Source organism: Argiope bruennichi, chromosome 5, assembly GCF_947563725.1.
Source record: "Argiope bruennichi chromosome 5, qqArgBrue1.1, whole genome shotgun sequence".
NCBI classification, from domain to species: Eukaryota; Metazoa; Arthropoda; class Arachnida; order Araneae; family Araneidae; genus Argiope; species Argiope bruennichi.
Window position 1 is genome coordinate 75,164,883 of NC_079155.1, and position 21,523 is coordinate 75,186,405.

The 21,523-nt window shown below is 25.2% G+C and overlaps 1 protein-coding gene across 1 annotated transcript in view; it reads right to left on the reverse strand.

The window, feature by feature from the left end:
- Positions 1-524: 524 nt before the first annotated feature.
- Positions 525-21,523, reverse strand: part of LOC129969114 (E3 ubiquitin-protein ligase COP1-like) — a 34,535-nt gene continuing 13,536 nt past the window's right edge. The window contains exons 6-23 of the mRNA XM_056083526.1: positions 20,975-21,100; positions 19,574-19,642; positions 19,427-19,486; positions 17,867-17,899; positions 16,785-16,997; positions 15,176-15,296; positions 14,649-14,781; positions 12,093-12,153; positions 11,826-11,908; positions 10,924-11,032; positions 9,937-10,018; positions 7,747-7,863; positions 7,100-7,217; positions 6,202-6,326; positions 4,870-4,958; positions 3,019-3,078; positions 2,575-2,619; positions 525-758 (exon numbers count right to left, since the gene is read on the reverse strand). Of these exons, the coding sequence (XP_055939501.1) occupies positions 741-758; positions 2,575-2,619; positions 3,019-3,078; positions 4,870-4,958; positions 6,202-6,326; positions 7,100-7,217; positions 7,747-7,863; positions 9,937-10,018; positions 10,924-11,032; positions 11,826-11,908; positions 12,093-12,153; positions 14,649-14,781; positions 15,176-15,296; positions 16,785-16,997; positions 17,867-17,899; positions 19,427-19,486; positions 19,574-19,642; positions 20,975-21,100 (1,662 nt within the window). The 3' untranslated portion in view covers positions 525-740. The remainder of the gene's footprint in view (positions 759-2,574; positions 2,620-3,018; positions 3,079-4,869; positions 4,959-6,201; positions 6,327-7,099; positions 7,218-7,746; positions 7,864-9,936; positions 10,019-10,923; positions 11,033-11,825; positions 11,909-12,092; positions 12,154-14,648; positions 14,782-15,175; positions 15,297-16,784; positions 16,998-17,866; positions 17,900-19,426; positions 19,487-19,573; positions 19,643-20,974; positions 21,101-21,523) is intronic.

Consider the following 21,523-nt stretch of genomic DNA (forward strand, 5'->3'; position numbering starts at 1 on the left):
CATTGAGTTAAATTATATGATCATAAAATGATATTGAAAATTTTACTATCAGAACTTACAAAAAATTAAATTTTAATATCATCTTGAAAATAAAAATCAGCATATATTTTATTCCTCTGTAAATAAAACAGTTCAAATATATTCTTTGATGTCATACTAAGATGTGATATTACCTGTAAAATTATAAATTTACTTAACATTGTTTTTGATAACAAAGAATCAAAGACATTAAAAATCAGCAACATGAATCATTCTGGACTTAAAGTTGGAAAACTTGCAGCGCAGAAGATAATATTTTAAAACTGAATTTTTGTCATGTGTTTAAAATAATATATAAACTAAACAACAACTGTCTTTAATTTATTACCACTGATTTTTACATTTTGAATTTATTTTGCTACAAAATTTAAAATCTTTTCATAGAAAATCCATAGACAGAATTTAATAATTTATATGAACTAATGAAAACGAAATTTTTACAAATGCTTCAGATATCAGATATTATTTTCGTGATAAGACACACATTAGTCAGAACAATAAATCTTTATTGGTGTTTATAATCAACAGTTTGAAAAGAATATTTTTAAAAATTCAATATACATTTTATGTTTGGCAGAAACAAATTAGAATGGCCATGGAATTAATTTATAGCTGCCATATATATATTACTGCACATCATGAATAAAATAATTTTTTACAGATGTAACAATTATATACAGTTTATACAAGTTCCGTCTTCTTCATACCAATTCCAAAATCTAAAAAGGAGCAGAAGATATCTATAATAATTTCATTTTAACTATATTCATAAAATTATTTCTTATCAACTTTTAAACATTTAACTTCTCATTTATGCGATTTCCCACACTTATTGATATGAAATAATGGTAACTAACTATTTTAAACCACAAGTAATTCTTTAGTTTCAATATCACTCATGAAATAGAAAACCTTCTTTCTAAACCATTAAATGCCACAAATTTGCTTTTCTTGTTTTGTTTCTTTGCTTCATATTCTTAATGGCAAAGCTGCCCCGCATCTCTCGCCAATTATCATGGCTTGGATTCATTGACAATAATATCAAAAACCACATTTAATGTTTCCTCTTGAATCACTCAGGATTTTTAAAAAAAGTTACAGCTATTTTTAAACAGTTGCAAATTCTTACAAGACTCAACAACAACAACAAAAAAAACCCCTTTTTATCTAGCATTTATTTATAAAATAATGCGTTTTTAGCAGCTTTTACCTCCAATAATCTCTTAGCAAAACTTATTGGTACAATAAATAATAATAAAACTTGCTTCACTAAATTACAAATATTCTAATTTATGAAAAGAATAATCTAATTTTATTCTAATTTAGTAAGAACTTTTTGGCATAATTCATTAATATATAGACATCCAATATATAGATTTCCAATTTCAGTCTCTCTCTACTCGATAGAAAGAGAGAGAAAGAAATAATAAACATAAAAATTTGTAAAAAAACAATTGCATTTAAGTATAGGATTACCCAAAAGATAAATATATTATTCAGTTAATGTTCAAAGAAATATTTTACCATTATCTGTTCTTTTACATTAAAGAAAAACTTCAAAAAGAATTATTTTTAGTGACATTAAAAATATATATATAAAAGAAAAACTTTAGAATTCAAACAAAAAAATAAAATAAATGAAATCTACGATTGCAAATTTCAAGTTATCATGTGAGAATATTATTATTTTTTAAGTAATTATTTGTCTTAATTGATTTAAGTCATTAACCAGTTTACGACAGCTCCAAAACTTTTTTCCCAGCCGTGGGTGGGTGGGTGGGGGATGAAAATTGCCATTTATGTTATATTCATTGCCCCCCCCCCCAACCGAAACAGCATCATGTTCTCACAAAAAGGAATGCCAGGTTTGGAAGCTGAATAACGAGCGTTTCCGTCGCAATGTGATTTGCAAATGATGAACTGTTTACCAATAAATTTTTAAACATATTAATTTATATATAATTTTTATGAAAACAATATTTTTGTAAACACAAACTGCTATTTTCTCATTTCTGAGATCATAAAACAGTTTCATAATGGATTAATCTTAGAACAGTCAAATCCTTCAATGTTTGCCACTTAAGAATGAATGAAGTGATATTTAACCCATAAGGGGGAAGAGGAAATACTTTTATCAAAACTGTTATGAAACGCGAGTAAATTTTTTGAAATATATTAAAAAAATTAAATTATTTAATTTCCTTAAAAAAAAAATTACATTCTATGAAAATAACAGCTATGATGTCATAGTTCTAGGTCAATCTTTTAAAAAAGCCTCTGCTGTCAAAGAAGCATACATAATAATAATGCAATACTGGTAAAAGCAAGTAAAAAAATATATGTGATTAAAAGATGATGAAAATTTCCATTTATGCTTTATTCGTTGCCTATGCGATTTCGAGCTCCAAAACCTCCTATCCAAAACAACATCAAGTTCTCACATGATAAAAATTTTTGATTAAAACTTTAAAAAAAGGAACAGGAATATATTTTTCAAGAATAAATTTTAGTAAATATATCATAAACATTTCTTACTTTAATATTTCCTTGACTATTGGCAGCTACAACAACATTGGAGCCCTAAAAGAGAAAGAATGCACAATTTAGGAAATTGAAATGGCTATTACTGGATTTTTTTAATTTCAAAATTTATAGTAAATGAAATATTTGCAACATAATTGTTGCTATAAAACATATATAGGCATCACAACCAAAAAAATTATTATTATTGTATTAGAAATCTTCGATATTATCATTTTACTCATTTATGTCACTTTCTTTAGTAGAACCCCCCCCCCCAAAAAAAAACGCAGTATGTTAATTAATTTTATGCAAGAACATTTTGCATGCCAGTTTTAGCTATTTTTGAAGCATAACAAAACAATTATGAACTCATGATGACTTAAGCATTTCGATTTGCCAAGAATAAGATAAATATTTTAAGAACAAAACAGAAAATAAACCATGAGAAATATTTACCAGTCTCCAACAAACAGCACTAACAAATTCATTTGAATCTTCTTCTTTTTTATCCTTTTCCTGAAAAAGAGGTTACAAAAAAAGTTATAATACTTAAATTAATTTAACATCAAATAGCAAGAAAATTAATTATAACCTTATCCATTAAAGCCTTATAATAAATTATATTTTAAGTTAAGAAAATTGTAATATCAATATTCCCCACAATTACGAATTTCAGGGACAGCTGACCTAAATTTCCATTGCAATATGTGCATAATAATAATAAATTGTTACAAATGTAATATATTTGTGATGTATTATGATTAAACTATATAGTATTACATTCATAACCTGGTGCACAAAGTTTTATTAGCTTCCTATTATTATTTGACTAATCTAAATAACAGAGTAAATAATTATACATCTACTACACACAGTAATATAATAGATATATCAAATTGTTAAGATGATTTTACATTTATAGATTTGGTTATAGCCAGCCACCCTTCTGCTATGGAACAAAGCTGTTTAAACAGGGTTTTAACTGACTATTATGTTAATTCATTGTCCAGCTACATGGGCAGTCAATTTCCCAAACTAAAACAGACTTTGGAGAGGCTGGATCCCTCTCTTTTCCCCAAAGGCACACCAATTTGAAACAATCATGTGCCAAAAGTCATCTTCTCTGCTAGCTGCTTTTTTGTTCACAAGAGTTAGCCTTCAGCACAAGCATCATGTAGTGAAGCTTGGTCACCACACTAACTGCAATTAATTCATTCTACTCATCAAAGTAAGTTTTGTTGAATTCATGTCTTTCAAAACACAAGACTGCTACTACCAAACTGGCCATTTCCACCCATTACTTTCAACATCGTTCATGCTAAAAACTCACACCAAAGTTTAGAACAAATTTTCCACTTTTCATATATGTGGCAAAAATATACTTTACCCATCTACATGGGTCTTTCCTGTGGTTGGATCCGGCCCATCAGTTTCCAATCTTTCTTTTTATCCTTGTATAAGATGTTCCCAAAACTTAACTCAATCAGTTGTTACAGTTTTCCCTCTTTATTAATTAACACAATCAACTCTCCAAACTATATTGACAATTTCTCCAACTAACTCAATCAATCCACTAAACAAAGTTTAATAATAATCTCCATATTTATCTAGACATTGGATTTACTGGCTCTCACCAACCAAAACTCTCAGTGCTGTATTACACAGAAATCTTACACTAAAGTTAATAATAACCTTTAAATTCACTTTCTACTTCCATAGAATTACATATGGTTATTTTCAAATCCTCATAGACCTTTGTGTCCTTTTCTGTGGGTAGACTGGGCCTATATAATTACTAGAAAAACCACAAACCTCAGCCAACATTTCTTACTGCTGAAGTAGTGTAAAAATTTCCTTTTTGCTTAGCAGAACTCTAACCCATCTTATTGCTCCACAGATGATATCAAACCTTGCAGTCGACATCAACTCCACAATTTTTGTTATTCCTCACTGTGAGCCCACCATTAACTATATACTACATATATGGGTAAAAATTCCCTTTCCTCATCAATATGAAGCTTTGAAATTTTACATATGGGTTGCTTCTATCAAATACCATCCAAAAGAAGCAAAAAGAAAAGATCCCTGGGTACTTTGCGAATGGGATACCCATATTAGTCTAAAGAAGGCAAGCCACTGAGGGAATTTACATTTATACAACTGGATGATTTAATAATATTAAAATTTCAAATAAGCATTTTCATTTATATTTCAATGAAAATGTTTTTCTTTTTATAAAAAACAAAATAGAACTTAAAAATAGTTGGTTGATTTAGTCTAAAATTTTATTTTAAAAAAAATTCTTACAAGTATACTCTTTATGGCTTCAAATTTATAAGTGAGAACTTGAGATGAAAGACCTTTGAAGTATATATACAATGCATTATTTTCACTACCTGAAATATATAAAAAAATAATTATGATTCATAAAATAAAAATTAAAATATATTCATTAATTAAAGTTTAGAAAATTGCATATACATATATAATTAATTGTATGCTTATATTCAATTTACAAATTATGTTATATTTTACAATACATGTAATGTTTCTTTGTACTTTAAAAATATATTTTGCTATTTAAGGAGGATTCCTTACATTTAGTTAAATTGTATATTATCAAGATTCTGTTTTTTTTTAAAGCCTACACAAGTGTTATTTTAAGAAGAACCTCATAATTTTGAATTGTGGTCAAATGATAAGAAAGATTCTCTAGCCTACATTTCAAATTAACAAATGGTAGGATGTTTGACTCTTGATAGATGTAGCAATATGCATGGTAGTTCTTTCATTGCATAGATACTTAAAACCATGGCTCTTTGCACATGAGGCTAGGCGATTCCCTTACAAATAGGGAAGAAAATATGATACATTACTATTTTGTTTTTTTATCTGAATTCCTGGCAAAGGTTTAATTTGTAGCTCATGCTTGCATAGAAGGTTAAAATGAGAACTACAATTCCAAATCAAATTTACCAATAATTTAGCATATACATACAAATGATACAAGCAAGACTTAAAAGAAAATTTTTTGACATATTGTCAAAAGATTAAATACATTTCAATCTCATCAAAACTGACTGTTTTTCATCATATACATTTACATCACTTTATAATACATCTCTGAAGAATTTCTTTGATAACAGTCCTCTCTCAATATAAAATAGATTTCTCTGAATTTGTACCAAGCAATTTTAAGATTAATAAGAAGATATATTTTAATTACATAATTACAAATATATCATTTTAAGTCATTAATTACATTGATATTAGATATTAAATAAGTCAAAATTTAAAGGGAAAAAAATGATACACTATGTTAGTAAATTACTAACTTTTGGCACAATATGCCGAATTTAAGCTGATTTCTTCAATACATTTAAATGTTTTCTATTCTTTAATTTATTAATATGCCCCATTAAATGAAAAAATACAACTCACAATATATATGTTGTAAAATTTTATTAGAAAAATTATGTTATCACATAAATTAATTTTGGTATTATTTTTTAAACACATTTATAAATTAAAAAAAAAAAACACAATTTATTTGAAGACAATGATTTAATGATTAATGATATAATTTGAAACAATTACATACTTTTAACTTTTCAGATGTCTGTTTTAAAACACACTTACCACATGCAACAAAATCCCCATCTGTTGCAAGTCCAACAAAATTTTTTTCATTTAAATGACCTTTGAATGATCTTAAACTGTAAGAATTGTTCACATTCCAAAGTTTTAATTGGCTATCTGTAGACCTAAAACATTAAAGAGCAAAAAATGAAAAATAGCACAAACATTTGTAAGGTAAATAGTATTAGCACTGAAAGCACTGTGAAATGTTTGGTAATTTTTATATGAATTTCATGATATTACACCATTACTTTATACATCTTGTAAACTACACAGTTATTATTTAGCATTTTTCAACTTTACTTTTCAACAATGGAAGAATATCATACAATATTAATTTTATGATGAAACAATAAAATTAAATATTTGACAAAACAATTTGAATTTCAGGGCAATATTGTTAGAAATTAAGCAAAAAATTGCTAAAATTTAGGAAAATTCACATAATTACTATTTATATTATTGAAAAGATACTTTTTTTTAAAAACTTTACAATGATGTAAAAGTCATTTTTTTGCTGTAATATTTTTGAAAGCAATGCTGAGAAAACTTTAAAATTTCACTTAATTTTTAATTAACTGAAATTTCAAGTAAAAAAATTGATTTGAAGAGTACATTTTTACCCTCTAAAGTATATGTACACCAAGACCACGTTTGTAGCTTTAGGTCATATGGTCTGGCCTCCAGAGATGCGTATGCACATTTATCTTAATTATTAAACGGTATTTAAACATAATATGATCATAGGAAAGTAATTTTTAAACATTTCTGCAATAAAAAAATTCTTCAGTAGTACATTAAAATAAAGTTTGAATAATAAGATTATTTATTTATTTTTTTGAAATTATGCATGTTGAATATTGCGATACAATTAGTTAATAAAACAGAAAAAACTTACGCTGAAACAATTTCTTTGCCATTAAGAAATTTTACATAAGAAACTGCTTTCTTGTGTCCTTTAAAAACTTCTACGGACTGCGATGCATTTCTTAAGTCATAATAATGGACACAATGGTCTGAAAATAATCATAAAATTCTGCAAATCAGTACACAAAAATTACTAAAAAACTTTATAATCATTAAACTTATAAACAGGATTTAAAATACCCTGATTATTTATACCTTTTAACAATGGGAAGTTTAAAAGTCATTACACCAAGAGGATAAAAGTTCAGTAAAAAAGGTTATACCAAGACCTGTTCAACTTTTATCTACCACTTAAAAAAGTAAAACAAAAGAAAAGAATAACAAATTTAAAAAATAATATCACAGCACACAAATTAAGTTTCTCTAGCATTTATACTTAGAATTATTCCTAAACTGAAGAAGTTGAAGAATGCAAATCCACAAAACAATATTCCATAATAATCAACTATTATGATTTTTAATAAATATATTCTTTCAATTTTAAAATAATTACAATAAATTCCATTCTCCATTTATTATTGTTTCAAAAAGAATTATTTTTGAATTACATTATAATTTATATTAAGAATCAGAATGAGGAAAATTTTTAAAGGATTTAAAAAATTAACTGTTTCTTACCTGCAGAACCAAAAGCTAAATAATTTCGGCTATCAGGATTAAATTTCACACAACATACATTAGCTTTTGCTTCTAGAGTCGCAAAAGAGTGTTCCATATTAGTAGCCCACAATTTTACTGGAAATTGAAAAAAAAAAAAAAAAAAAGGAAATTTTAAATTTGAATACATTTTTCACATAATACTTAATGAGTTTTTACTTTCTAGTATACAAAATATATTAAAAATACTGCAATTGTCAAAAAACCTTGAAACTTTGACAAATTTAATTTAGTTCAAAAAATGCATTTTTTGGCATAATGTTTGCCAGACTGTCAGTCAGTATGTGACACTCAAAAACTCCTTGAGCTAGATGGATGAACTCTAATTGAATATAACACAATAACTATAAAATGAAGAGAGCTAAATCGATAAAATTTGATACACAGATTTAACATTTAAAGTATAGATTATCAAAATTGGAATCAAATATGTCAAGAAATTCAATAGACTTTCTATCAATTGTGTACTTTTATTTTTAAGTTATTGCATAAGCATATTAATGCAATAAATATATCAAATTTGATATATGGCGTTATGACTATAACTGTATTTCTATGTCAAAGTTTGGCTTTACTTGATTGGGAAAAAGCCTATCTAAAACAAAATTTGATTTTTTTTTCATATTAACCGCTTGCCAAAATATCAGTGGCATTAATTTATTGCCACTGATTGCACAACAGATTAGATAAGAATGCTAGATTCACAACAAAGATCAATATTTTGTAGCTACTGTTTGACATGCAAGACATTCATGTATTTACTCAAGATCCCCAATTTTATAAGGGATGTGGGATGTGATTTATAAGGATGTTAATTTTATAAGGGTTAACCTTTATTAGAGAATATGTGAGAAAGTTTCAGGGGGACACTCCTGCTGGTCTCTTCAATGAAATTAGTTGCAATTCTATGTTTCCAATTTATCTTATCAGGAACAGAGGAAATGAAAACAATAAGATGAGGATATAAATGCATTAACAAGAGTTTTAAGACATGAGAAATAAGTGTGGTAAGAACCAAATTAACAACAACTGCACAAACAAAGTTTACTATTTATTATATCTCACTGCATCGATAGATCATTCTGACGTATGCATTAATTGTTCTAGATCTGTTTTTGATAAAATGCTATCTGAACTTCTTTTCAGTTTAACAAATTCTACTAGCAGTTGCTTTGCAACATCAATCCCCTCCCCTTGGGATTTATATTTTGTACTCCAATTTATTTCTTAGAAATGGAGGATTGAAAGCCACTAGAAAATTCACAACCAATACAAACAGCTATATTTATTTTCAAATCTCAGCTTTGTGATCCTTGTTTTGCACCTGAGTATTTAATTATAACAATACTAAAAATACTCATTCTTAAACTAGATGAATTTAATCTTCCAGAATATCCCAGTTCAGTTAATTTATTAGCTATCAATGATATCGATGTTGTTTAGGGAAATATGCCTTAAAAAGGTTTGATGCCATTAAATCTTTATTGACAGGAACAAGTAAATAACTGTAACAGTATATACTGTGTAACAGGTATATACAACAGTATATCCTGTGTAACAGGTATATACTGTTTCCAATACCACAACCATACTATGATATTTGACACAATATCTAAAGTTATGCTTATTTTCACTGCTTGAAAGATTTAAGAAAAATATTAATGGCATCTTACTAGACAGATTCACTTAATTCAATAAGTCCTTTCCTATTATGAGTTTTTGTTTTTTGATAATTAAGATATACTATGTTTATTCAACCAATGCCAAGAATCTGAAAAAAATATGTTTAAATGCTTTAAAAAGTTGCCTTAAAGACAATACAACAACATATAACTTTACAATCCTTATACACTTCCTCAAAATCAGTTCACTCATGATTTAATATTTACAATTGAAATTACAACATTTGATAACTTTGTCAGTTACTTAGTGTATCAAAAAAAGATGCAACCAATTTGATTTTCAAAGGGTATTATAAAACTTTTGTCAATTAATAATATTATTATACTTAAATGCTTAAAAAGTTTTAAATCTTCAAAAAATTTAAAATCTATTCAATAGAAAAAAAATTTCCACATGGAATTACAAAAGGATTATATAATATCATAAGATAGGCACATGAACTAGAAAAAATAAGACTTATTATTGTACCTTTAGCATCATCCGATCCAGATGCTATTAAATGAGTGTCCACCTTATTGAAGTCAACACTCCAACATCTCTTTTCATGTTCCTACAAGAGAAAAATGATCATTAGATTAAAAATCTATAAGCATTTGATTTAATCTATTGCTTAGCATTACATCTCAGTTATAAGTTTTAAAATTAAAGATTGATCTAATCCGATAATGGATATGTGTCGACGAATTCAGTTAAAAAAAAAAAAAAAAAAAAAAACATGGTATGAAACCTGAAAATTTTAAAAATTCAGTTTTCTTAAAATTGTCAATAACTTTAAGGCCATATATATATATATATATATATATAAGAGCTATTTTTTTTTTCCTCAGATAAGAACAATCTGAATTATTATTATCTGATCAAGAAGATAAACTTCAGTTGGTAGATTACTATAAAGTAGTTACTTTACTAATTTAAAAAGTTTCAATCATCAATACTTTAATAGAAAATCTAAGCATTTATAAAGAGTCAAATAAAATTTATACTGATATTTGATAACAGTAAGAAATATCTAAACAAAGTTTCAATATAGTTGAAAATATAAAAACTGATTATTCTTCAGGGTAAAATATTAATAGATCTCAGAAAAATATACTTTGCTAGTGAAACATATGCATAAATAACATAATTACAAATAATTTATGATTTAGCACTTAGCACTGTATATAGGAATGATATTTGAATACATCAAAAACTGGATTTAATGCATTTCAGTATACATATAAGAATTTCTATTACCTAAATTTAGCAAAAATTGGAAAGAAAAAATTGTTTCAATGAATTTTTAAATCATAGTAGGAGTAGGCAATCAAGAACTTATCAAACAGGGAAAAAAACTATAGAAAATTTTTTTAGAAACTTAAGATGGAATAAAAAATATACTGTAATGAAATCATATTTTATGTCAAAGGGAGACAATGAGCATCATACATATTAGCATAAAAATTTAATATTTACCTGAAACGCTTTTAGCTTTTGACTCGTAAAAGCATCCCATAGTGTGACAGTGCCTTCATAATCACTACTTGCTAGCATATTCTTATGGAAAGAACTCCAGCTTATGCAACTATAAAAATTAAATATATAAGTTAATTTAATGTCATTCATAAGATTATTATTTTTTGGGGCACAATTCTTAAATTAGAATTCCAAATATAATAGAAATGATATATATGAAATGAAAATTCAATTTTTGTTTTAAGACATATGCATCCATTATTAAATTAAATATTCTTTTGTAAAGCTTTTTATTTCAAATTAATTATAAATGATGTAAGAGAGTAGACCATTAACTAGTTCAAAATCAATCCTCAAAAATCTCAACTTTAATTTTATAGATAGTACAAATAATCCACAGATTCAAATAACCTAGAAATCTGATAAAATAATTGTTATATAACCAGTTATCTCAAAACATCATATTCAGAATTATTGTTTTGGATTAATTAACAAGATCAAGCAATAAATTTAAAATAATATATCAGATAATTAGAAATAAGTTAATTATAAATGAGGTAAGAATAAATCATTAACTAGTTTAAAATCAATTCATGAAAATCTCAATTTTTATTTTATGAACAGTACAAATAATCCACAGATTAAAATAACACAGAAGTCTGATAAATAAAATAAATGGTATATAACAAGGTATCTTAAAACAATTATTATATTTACAATATTGTTTTAGATTGCAATTGACTAAGCAATAAATTCAAAATAATATATTTCATAAATAAATTTGGCATCTTCAATACTTCAATATTTTCATTAAAAAACATTCAAGTTAAGAAATATTTTTTAATGAAGAATATAAGTTTTTATTTCTAAATTAAAGATAATCACAATATAATTGATTTTACCTAATTTTTGAATTGCAAGTCATTTCATTAACTGCATAATGCATATCAATGGCATCCCGAATCACAGAAGCAAACTCAAAGACCTATGTAGAAATATATATTTCAATGAATGAAAGCAAATAATTTGAAAACAAATATATAAATTAATTGAACAATTACAAACAAGTTTTTGTATTAGTAAAACAGAATATCTTATATTTGATATAAGATAAAAAAAATACTCGATATTAAAATAATACTTGATAATAATACTTAATGTTCATGTACCTTGATTTTTTTTGTTACTCCAGCTATAGCAAAATATTCATTATCTTTATCAAATTCTATACTGAAAAAAGAAAAAAAAAACATTGATGAATTAGTAAACTTATTAATAAATAAAAAATATTCGTAAAAAAACTTAGATAAAAAATACAGCATAAAAAATAATTCAGAAATTATATCAGTTTAATAGATATGTTTTTAAGAATTTATTTAAAGAAATAAATACCTGAAAATATCTCAAGAAGAATATTTATATATATATATATTAAACAATAATATATATATATTTTTTCTTTTTACACATCCTCTATTGAAATAGTACTTTATGCATATTAATAACTTAATATGCAACAAAATCATATAAATTTTATTATTTAAAAATAATTTACTAGATATTTTTATTTTTAAAATATTACATCATGTAAAATGAAATATTCTTGTACTACACACCATGTATTTAAAGACATTAATGTATTTTCAACGACTAACATTACAATTAATAATTTTAGATTAAAAAAACATTTAAAAAATATTGTAGATAGAATAAAAAAGTTTCTTTTTATTTTAATGTTACAAACTTAAGTTCTAGTGTTCTAGTGTCTTAAGTTCTAGTTCTAGTGTACTATTTATATCTAGGACATTGCTTTGAAGTGAAAATAGAAATATAGAGAATAATATGTACCTATATTCTCTATTATAAGGAACAATTGACAATTAACAGTGGAATACAAACAGAAGGTTTCAAAAATGTGTATTTATATTTTATCAAGCAATATAAATAAATAAAATCATCCATGAGAACACTTGATAAGAAACTGCCTGATGAGTAAATTAAATAATATTTCTCATTCATTTCTAAATTAGAAAATAGTATAGATTGTCAACAAGAAATATGTAAACATATTTAATTGTTTCTTTAATTAAAATTATGTAAAAAACCGTATAATTATAATTTTCTATTAATTCCTAAAACACAAAAATGCAAGAATTTCAAATAAAATGCTAATATAAATACAATTTAGCAACATATAAGGATATAATATATTAATAAAAAGGAAAGAAAATAATATATTAAAATAAATGAATAAATTAAAAAATAGTACTTAAGTTAAAAAAGGATTCCCAATTTTTTCAAGATTTACGACAAATAAACGAGAATCAAAAACATATCGGTCATCATGAAAGCATTTACACCTTAAAAAGCAGCACATTCTAGATTAAATGTATTTAATTAAAGAATAAATCATTTTTAATTTATATATTTAATAATATTTACAAATGATATTATTATTATATTATATTTGAAAACTACCAAAAGTAATATAACTAATAGTACATGTTCTATAGTTTCCGAAATTCTAATGCAAGGTAAAGAATTCCATTGTTTTATCCTTCTAAATCCTAGTTGTAATTAAAGTTAAACAAGACAAGTTATGATAAAGTTAAAAAAAATGCATCACATCTACTGAAATGCATTTCAAAATGATCCCTACTAAGAATACAGCTCAATGGCAGTATGTTTGAGTGTTGCCACTCAGCAATCAGATTTTTTGACCTAGAACTTCCAAATTTGGTACATATATATTTGGGGAGTGAAAATATGTATCTTGGAGATTTTTTTAAAAATTATTTTTAAATCAGATTAAATTTTGGAATTTTTTTTAGTTTAAATTTTCAAATGTATTGCAGAAAAAAAAAATGCTTTCATTATCTTAAGATTCAAAAAATGTCTTTTCATTAATACCATCCTTTTTGTAGTATAATTTTTTTCTAATTTTAATTAATTTTTAGAAAATGTTTAAAGTATATTTCACACTTATATATTTCATTGTTGAAATGAAACTCAAATTGTTTTCAATTTTGCTATATCTTATATTGTCTTTCTTTCTCCATTGTTATGACAAAGAAATAAAAATTTGGCTTATTGTATGTTAATATTTCAGTGCATTAAAATGATTTCAAGGCATGCTTTAAAAAAATGTATAAAAATAAAGGCAAATAATTAGAGAAATGCTTAGCAATATGAACAGAATGGTGTAAAGCTTCTAAAGTAAGTTATATGCCAAAAAAAGATTAAAGTTCAGAAATATTTTGTTGAAGATGCTATTAAACCAAATTATACAAAATATTTCATTCAAATTTTTAGCAACTATAAATCCCAGCAAACCATCTGCTTGTCACATTGGATAAAGAAAATAAGCTTGTATTTATTATATTGTGTGGCCAAATCACTTACAGGAACCACTAATTTTTCAAGAAATTCATTTTTAAATATGTTTTAATAATTTAAAACCAATTACCACAAATAAAAAAAAACCCTCCAAAATATTATGATTAAAATTTGCCCTCAGGGCTCAAAAGGTCAGTTTGAGAAAATTCCATTTTTTTAAACATAAAATGAGCATATGTTCCAACTTATTATAAACTTACTGTACAATGTACAATAAATTTGCTACTAAAAGAAATACTATATTTCGATTGATTATAATTTATCAATATATCTTTTGAAAAAGCATTTACATAACAAATAAAAAGAATTCTTTAATGTCAAATGCATACCTGGATACTATATTAGAACCAACAAAAGTATCTGAAGAATAATTTAAAGTTGCTAATGGCCGGACAGAATTAAAACGACCGAATTTACTAAGATCTTGATCAAATAATTCTAGTCCATTCCCCGTCATCTCACCTTTACAGAATTTGAAAAAAAAAAAAAAATCATAAAATTAAAACATAATTCAGTAATAAACAAAAAAAAATATCTTTGATAAATTAATCATGCAAAGTTCACGAACACGTATAAATAGGATACAAGAATAACAATAAAAAAAAAAAAAATCTGTATGAAAATTAACTTATAATAAATAAAACATCTGATTTTTTCAATTGCAACATGCAGGGAGGAAGAGAAAGTAAATATTTGGAATTTCTGTAGTGTTACAGTAAAACAGTAAATTAAAAATACATTTTGTTTATTATTGCATTAGACTGCATTATAAAATATTTTAGTAACATATGATTTATAATAAACATATATGACTTATATGTGAGTCACATGACTTAAAAGATAAGAAATTACTAACCATTAGAATAAAATATATCTTTTGAGCGATAAGTGAGGTAACTCTGCTTCAAATCTTCAATATGTTCATGCATTCTTTTTCTTCGTGCGGCTAAAGTTGGAGCTGTGAATAATTTACTAACCTAGAAAAAAGAATAATCCAATGAAGAAAATACCAAGCTAAATCAAATGATATAATTTACATTTATTTAATTCTGATTTATGTAAAACTTATCCAGAAATCCTTATTTTGAATTGCTAATAAGATTTTATAAATTTGTTTAATATACAATACTTATCTAGAAAATAAATTTTTACAAGAAAACAAACAATATATATACCATCTCTTTTTCAATACAAAAACTGCAGAATCATGTTTGTAATTCCCACAGTATATTTTGGTTTAAAAGTATAAACCATTTACGATAATTTTGTAAATGAAACTGCTACTGCTTTATAACACTACAATGAAAACTTAAATATTGATTTGGGATTCTTATATTATGTTTTTCAACACCATTTACATTGCAATTTCGGAAACTGATACTGTGTGATAATTTCTTATAAAAAGAATTGGGACATTAAAAGGAAATAGTTACTGATTTCTGTAATCATCAAGTGATGATTCACAAAAATAAACAGTCCCAACAACTTTAGAAAATTATTACTTAATGATATATGGTTAAAATATGGCTTAATGTAGTACTCTTTCCCGCAAACATTTTGACAACCTTTAAAAAACTAAATTATTCACAACAATTGCTTACTCATTATTTACCCAAAATTTCTACAGCCTCTACAATTGATACAACTGAAAATAAATTTTATACAACTAGGTTCTAAACTTTTATAGCAGACTTGTAGAAATTAGTAATAATAAGAACTTATATTTTCAATGCCAAAACTGCAATATACTAAAAAAACAACAACTGAACAGCAATATATGATTTAATCATCATCATTCCAAAAATATATTTCAATAGTCATTATTCCTCTTCATTATACAAATTTAGGTGATAATATTTAAGTAAAAAATAAAGCTTTAAGCAAATTTTTGTTTCAACTCTGCTGATCAATCATTTAAAACATCCTATAATTCATATAATATATATAAACTACTTTTGAAATAATATACAAACATCTGACAATTTGAGATGGGCATCAAATGATATATAAGTACTTGATAATTTATTTTTATTATAAACATATATTCTCAAACCAGGGAATATGAGATTAACAGCATTTTCGGTCAATTTTATCAGCAAATGGGGGGGGGGGACACACCCTTTAAAAAGTTGTTCAAACAACCTATAATTCTTTTTCCTATAATTTGATGATTTTAATGGGAAAGGCTGCACCACCTGAAGATCAAACAAAACTACGTATAATGCAAAAATATATGAGATCACAACTTTTCATGTTAAAGGATAAATTTAAAAACTTTATTAACAATTTTTGAATAATTGAACTTAGAACCTAAAAGGAAGCAAATTTCAACAGGTATTCAATTAAAGCTATGTCCCACTACAAACTGCAAGAAAAATTCTGAATTTAAATTCCTATTTAACTTTAAAATGTTCACAACTAAATCATATAAAGTCACAAGATGGAAAAATAAATGGCATACTCACATATTTACTTCCATTGAAGCCATCTTGCTTTGAGCTACATAAACTAGATACCACATTATTGGAAGTAGACATAACTACATTATTGGAAGTAGACATAACTACATTATTGGAAGCAGGCATAACTACATTATTGGAAGTAGACATAATTACATTATTGGAAGTAGAAGGTTCAATTTTTGGATGAAGATTGTTTTGAAGAATGGGTGGATTTTGCTATAAAAATAAGGAGTAAAATATTATCATTTCAGCTCCATCATTAATAAAAGAAAAAAACATCATTTACTTCTACATAATATTTATCATGCAGTAAGATTGACTAATTAAGGCACAAAACCCTTCTACATAATATTTATCATGCAGTAAGATTGACTAATTAAGGCACAAAACCCATTTTTGATTATACAGTGTTGAAATGTATACCATACATTAATAATCTAAACAGAGATGTATATAAAAATTTATATTCTTCAGTACCATAAGAAAAGCAAACAAAATGTAATAGACAAAAAATTTAAACACATTGTGGTGAAATAATAGAACGTGATTTTTTTAAATATCAAAAAATTAAAATGCAAATAATTATATCTCAGCAAAATATGGAAAAAAAAAAATGCAGAAGTTAAAATTTGCTTTAGAAATTAACAATTAAAATTTAAAAATTAAACACCAAAGAGACAATTAAAATGTTAACAAATAACAATTAAAACAATTGGAAGGGAAAAAAGATTATCAAGCATACCATATTCGAACAAAATCTTATGAAAAAAATTAAATTTTATTCTCAACCAAAGATGTTGAGTGATATATTTTTGAATGAAAGTCTTGCTCCACCACAATAGGTAAATTAGTTTACCACATAGCAATAATTAGGATAAAGTAAATAACCATTTCCTAGCTTAATTAAAAAAGAAATATGCTATTCATAGACATTAATGTAAACTTTTAATAAATAAATGTTAATTATTATTAAGAGCTATATAAAAATGTTTTTTGATTAATATGCCATTCTAACTTTACATGAAGAATAATTATAAATTAATGAAAACCAAATAAATAAATAAATAACCAAATGATGTACTTACTGGATGCCTTACTGTATGAGCAGCTAACATGCCCTACAAAGTAAAATAATTTCTTACAATAAATCAATATTAAATATAATGTAAGCAAATAAGAATGTATATTTTTTAAAATTATAATATATAATATTAAGAATTGATTAGTTACATGAGATGGAAAAAAAAGTGGATTTTATCATATTGATAATAAACACTACAAGGTTTCAAAATATTTTTCAATAAAATTAAACATATTTCTGTAATACTGCATCATAATATTGTATGAAAAACAATCAGGGAAGCTCTTGTTATATCTTTAGTGTAATTTGATAAAATAGTTACTAGATAAATGTTTCACTTGAAGAGGAAAAAAAAAAAATCTTTTCAACTCAGTTTAAAAGAGATTTGAGTTTATAGTTTAGACCTTCCACAAAATATTTTTTTCCCAATAAATTTTCTCTGTAAATAAATAAATAGGTAAATATTTAATACATACACAATTTCAGTCAATCTTATTCACAATCCAAATTCCAAAAATAGCTTTTTGTTAAACATAAAAAAATTTCAAAATGCAACTATGTGATCAGTAATCAACTACCATTTTAAGTTCACTATTAAAACAAATTTCGTCAATAAGCTGGAAGTAGATTCTGAGATATAAGAACAACTACCATTCTGCTTCTGATTCCTCCTTTAAGTTCATAAGAGTTGAAACTATGATAATGAATGCAACTCATGTGATCATTCAAACAAAGTGTCACATATTTAGTTTAAAAAATAAAGTTATGAGATTGAAATCTCTTTTAAACCTTAACTTCTAAACTAGTGCAGGTTCTGAAAAAAAAAAAATCTCATTAAAAATTGTTGATATGCATTAAATATAATTAATTTATATTTAATAATTAGAGATTAGTTACCTTCTAATTAGTATTATCCTCCAAACTTTAATCTTTAGAGAATTATGAAGAAATAAAAATCTCCATCTCCTTTGAAATGGAAGGTCTATCAACAAACTCCACTGTAATTTTCAACATCTAAACAATGCATTTCATGCCCATTCATATCTGACAAAAACCTTTAAATAATCTTGATTCCAAGTTAGCATGGACAAAGCATTATTTATAAACTTTTAAATGAAGGATGTTTTGGTGCCTTGGACAAAGACTGAATAAAAATTTGCTGAAATTTTCTATCGTAATTTGAGAACCACTGTAACAGGTTATTCTCATAAGGAATTTGTTTAACAGCGTATTTAGTATGAATAATCAAACAAACTGCAATTTGTTGATTATGAAAAAAGCAATAATTAAGCTTGGAAAATGCAGCAACAGAATTTTTTTTTCTTTGTAAAGATTGTGCAACAACAGTTAAATCTCACAATCAATTTGGAGTTGTTTCCTTTTTTAATAACTACACAATTATAATATTTCATATAAGAAAAGATATTAAGAAGCTAATTTTTTTTTAGCTTGGTCTGAAGAGATTTAAGAATTACACCACCAAAATTTACATGTGAATTTAACACCAGCATAGAGAATTTTTTTTTTTAACTATATTATCTTTATTTTGTCTCAGTAAACTTACCTCTACAGCAGCAGAATCTTTCTCAATAATTTTAATCTGTTGTTGAATTAGTTTCAATTCCTAGGTAAAAAATAAAAGCAGTTAATATAGTGGAAGGAAAGACACTTTAAAATATTAATATCGCAGAAAAAAGAAAAATGCACTTACTTCTTGTTTTTGAGCTTTGATCGTTGCTAAAAATTCTTTAAGTAGAAGTATTTGAGTTTCCCTGCAATCCTATAACACAAGATAAAACAAATTGAAAAAACATATAAAATAACAGAAATAAAGAAATTTAAAAAATATACTAAAGTAAACATTTAAGTAGGAAAATAGTTTAATGAAATGGAAATTTTTTATCATAAATTATTGTAAATCCAACTTATACTTTTTTGCTTATACAAAGCCAATTTGAGTTTTGAACAATTTGTTAAATCATTTCCACAATATAAAAGTTTCATGAATTTATTTTATATTTCAATGAAAACAAAAAATTTGATTCAGCATTGATTATTTTACATAAAAATATCTTAGAGGCTTCTTTTGAACTCGCTAATGCCCAATTATTTTGCAGCAATATCTCTAAAGTTTGAAAAATTGGCATTAAAAAGAATAAATAATTTTATATTCAATCAAAATTATGAAATCTAAATATATTTTATTCATGAAAGTATATGCATATAAAAATAAACGATTTTTTGTGATAAGTATAAAAAAAAAGGAAAAAGCCAATTTAACTTCTTAGAAAATATTTGTCATTAAAATTTGAATTAAAAATTCTGCTTCTAACAAGAATAACAAAGTTATGAAAAAAAGTATTTTCTTTTTACAGCATTAAGGATATCAATACCAATAAAAAATCAATGACATAATCTGCAAATTCACCTCATTACTAGTTCTTCACAACTATAAAAAAAATATGTATTATTAGAAAAAGCAAATGAGAGTTCTCTAGTTGTTTTCAAATGTTTGATCGTCTCTGAATTTATAAACAATAGAAATGAACATTTGGCAGCCAGAGTTATTTATAAACAAAACATGAAAAGAAACACACACACACAAGTTCTCACTCCATACAAAGTAATATTATCTACTACTACTCTGAGAAGTTATTTCAGCTCATAGTGATTAATTAATATTCACACTGCATACTTGTAAACCTCTTAGATATACATCCCTCAACATTTACCTCTGACATACAATTTTCAGCAATATCTATGTTTTAAAACAGTATTATAATTTTATTATCATCAAAATGGTGAAAATATTACAGATTCTTAAAAACTGAAGAATTAATAAAAACAAATATAAATTAATTTTCAAATATAATTTAATTAAATTTAATAAACAAATATAATTTAATTAAATATAAATTGAATTTCATATTGACTGTTTACAATAGAAGTTCCCAATATTTTCTGAACCATTGACTCCTTTACATGAAAAAAACATTCAAATGCCCCCATTCTCAATACCCCCCACCCCGAATGAAAAGTTGAACGACTACTGGCAGTACAAAATGCCCTGTTAGAAATCTATGGTTTACATTATAAATATATATATACTCACTGCTTCCAGCTGTTGCTTTTTTTGCCCTAAAATTTCTAACATGGCATTAATTTCTTCTATCGTTAGATTGCCTTTTTCCCGGGAAAGGAATGACTGTAATTCATTTAAGTTACTAGAATTTTGAAGCTGAAAGAAAAAAGTGGAAATTAATTGATGCAATATTTTTAAATAATAAGAAAATTGATAACATAATTCATATTAGAATAAATATTCATCAATCAAGATAAAAAAAAAATGGCAATACAATATCAAACTTTATTTATTTATCTTTGAAAATTATTAAAGTCTTCCAAATAATGACCCTATATACAAGATTTAATTACACAAGTCTCCAAAAGTTAAGGTACAGCTAGTTTTTCTAAGCTTTCTATTACAAAAAATGGCAGTAAAATTAAAATTCACAGTTTAAATGTATAATAGCAACAAACTTTAAGAAAACTTATGCAAAAAACAGTAACTACCACTTTTATTTTAATGAACTGATTACAACAACACCTGGAGAGTTATTTATCTATTTTGACCCAAAGGAGAAGACACTGTATTGTGCCT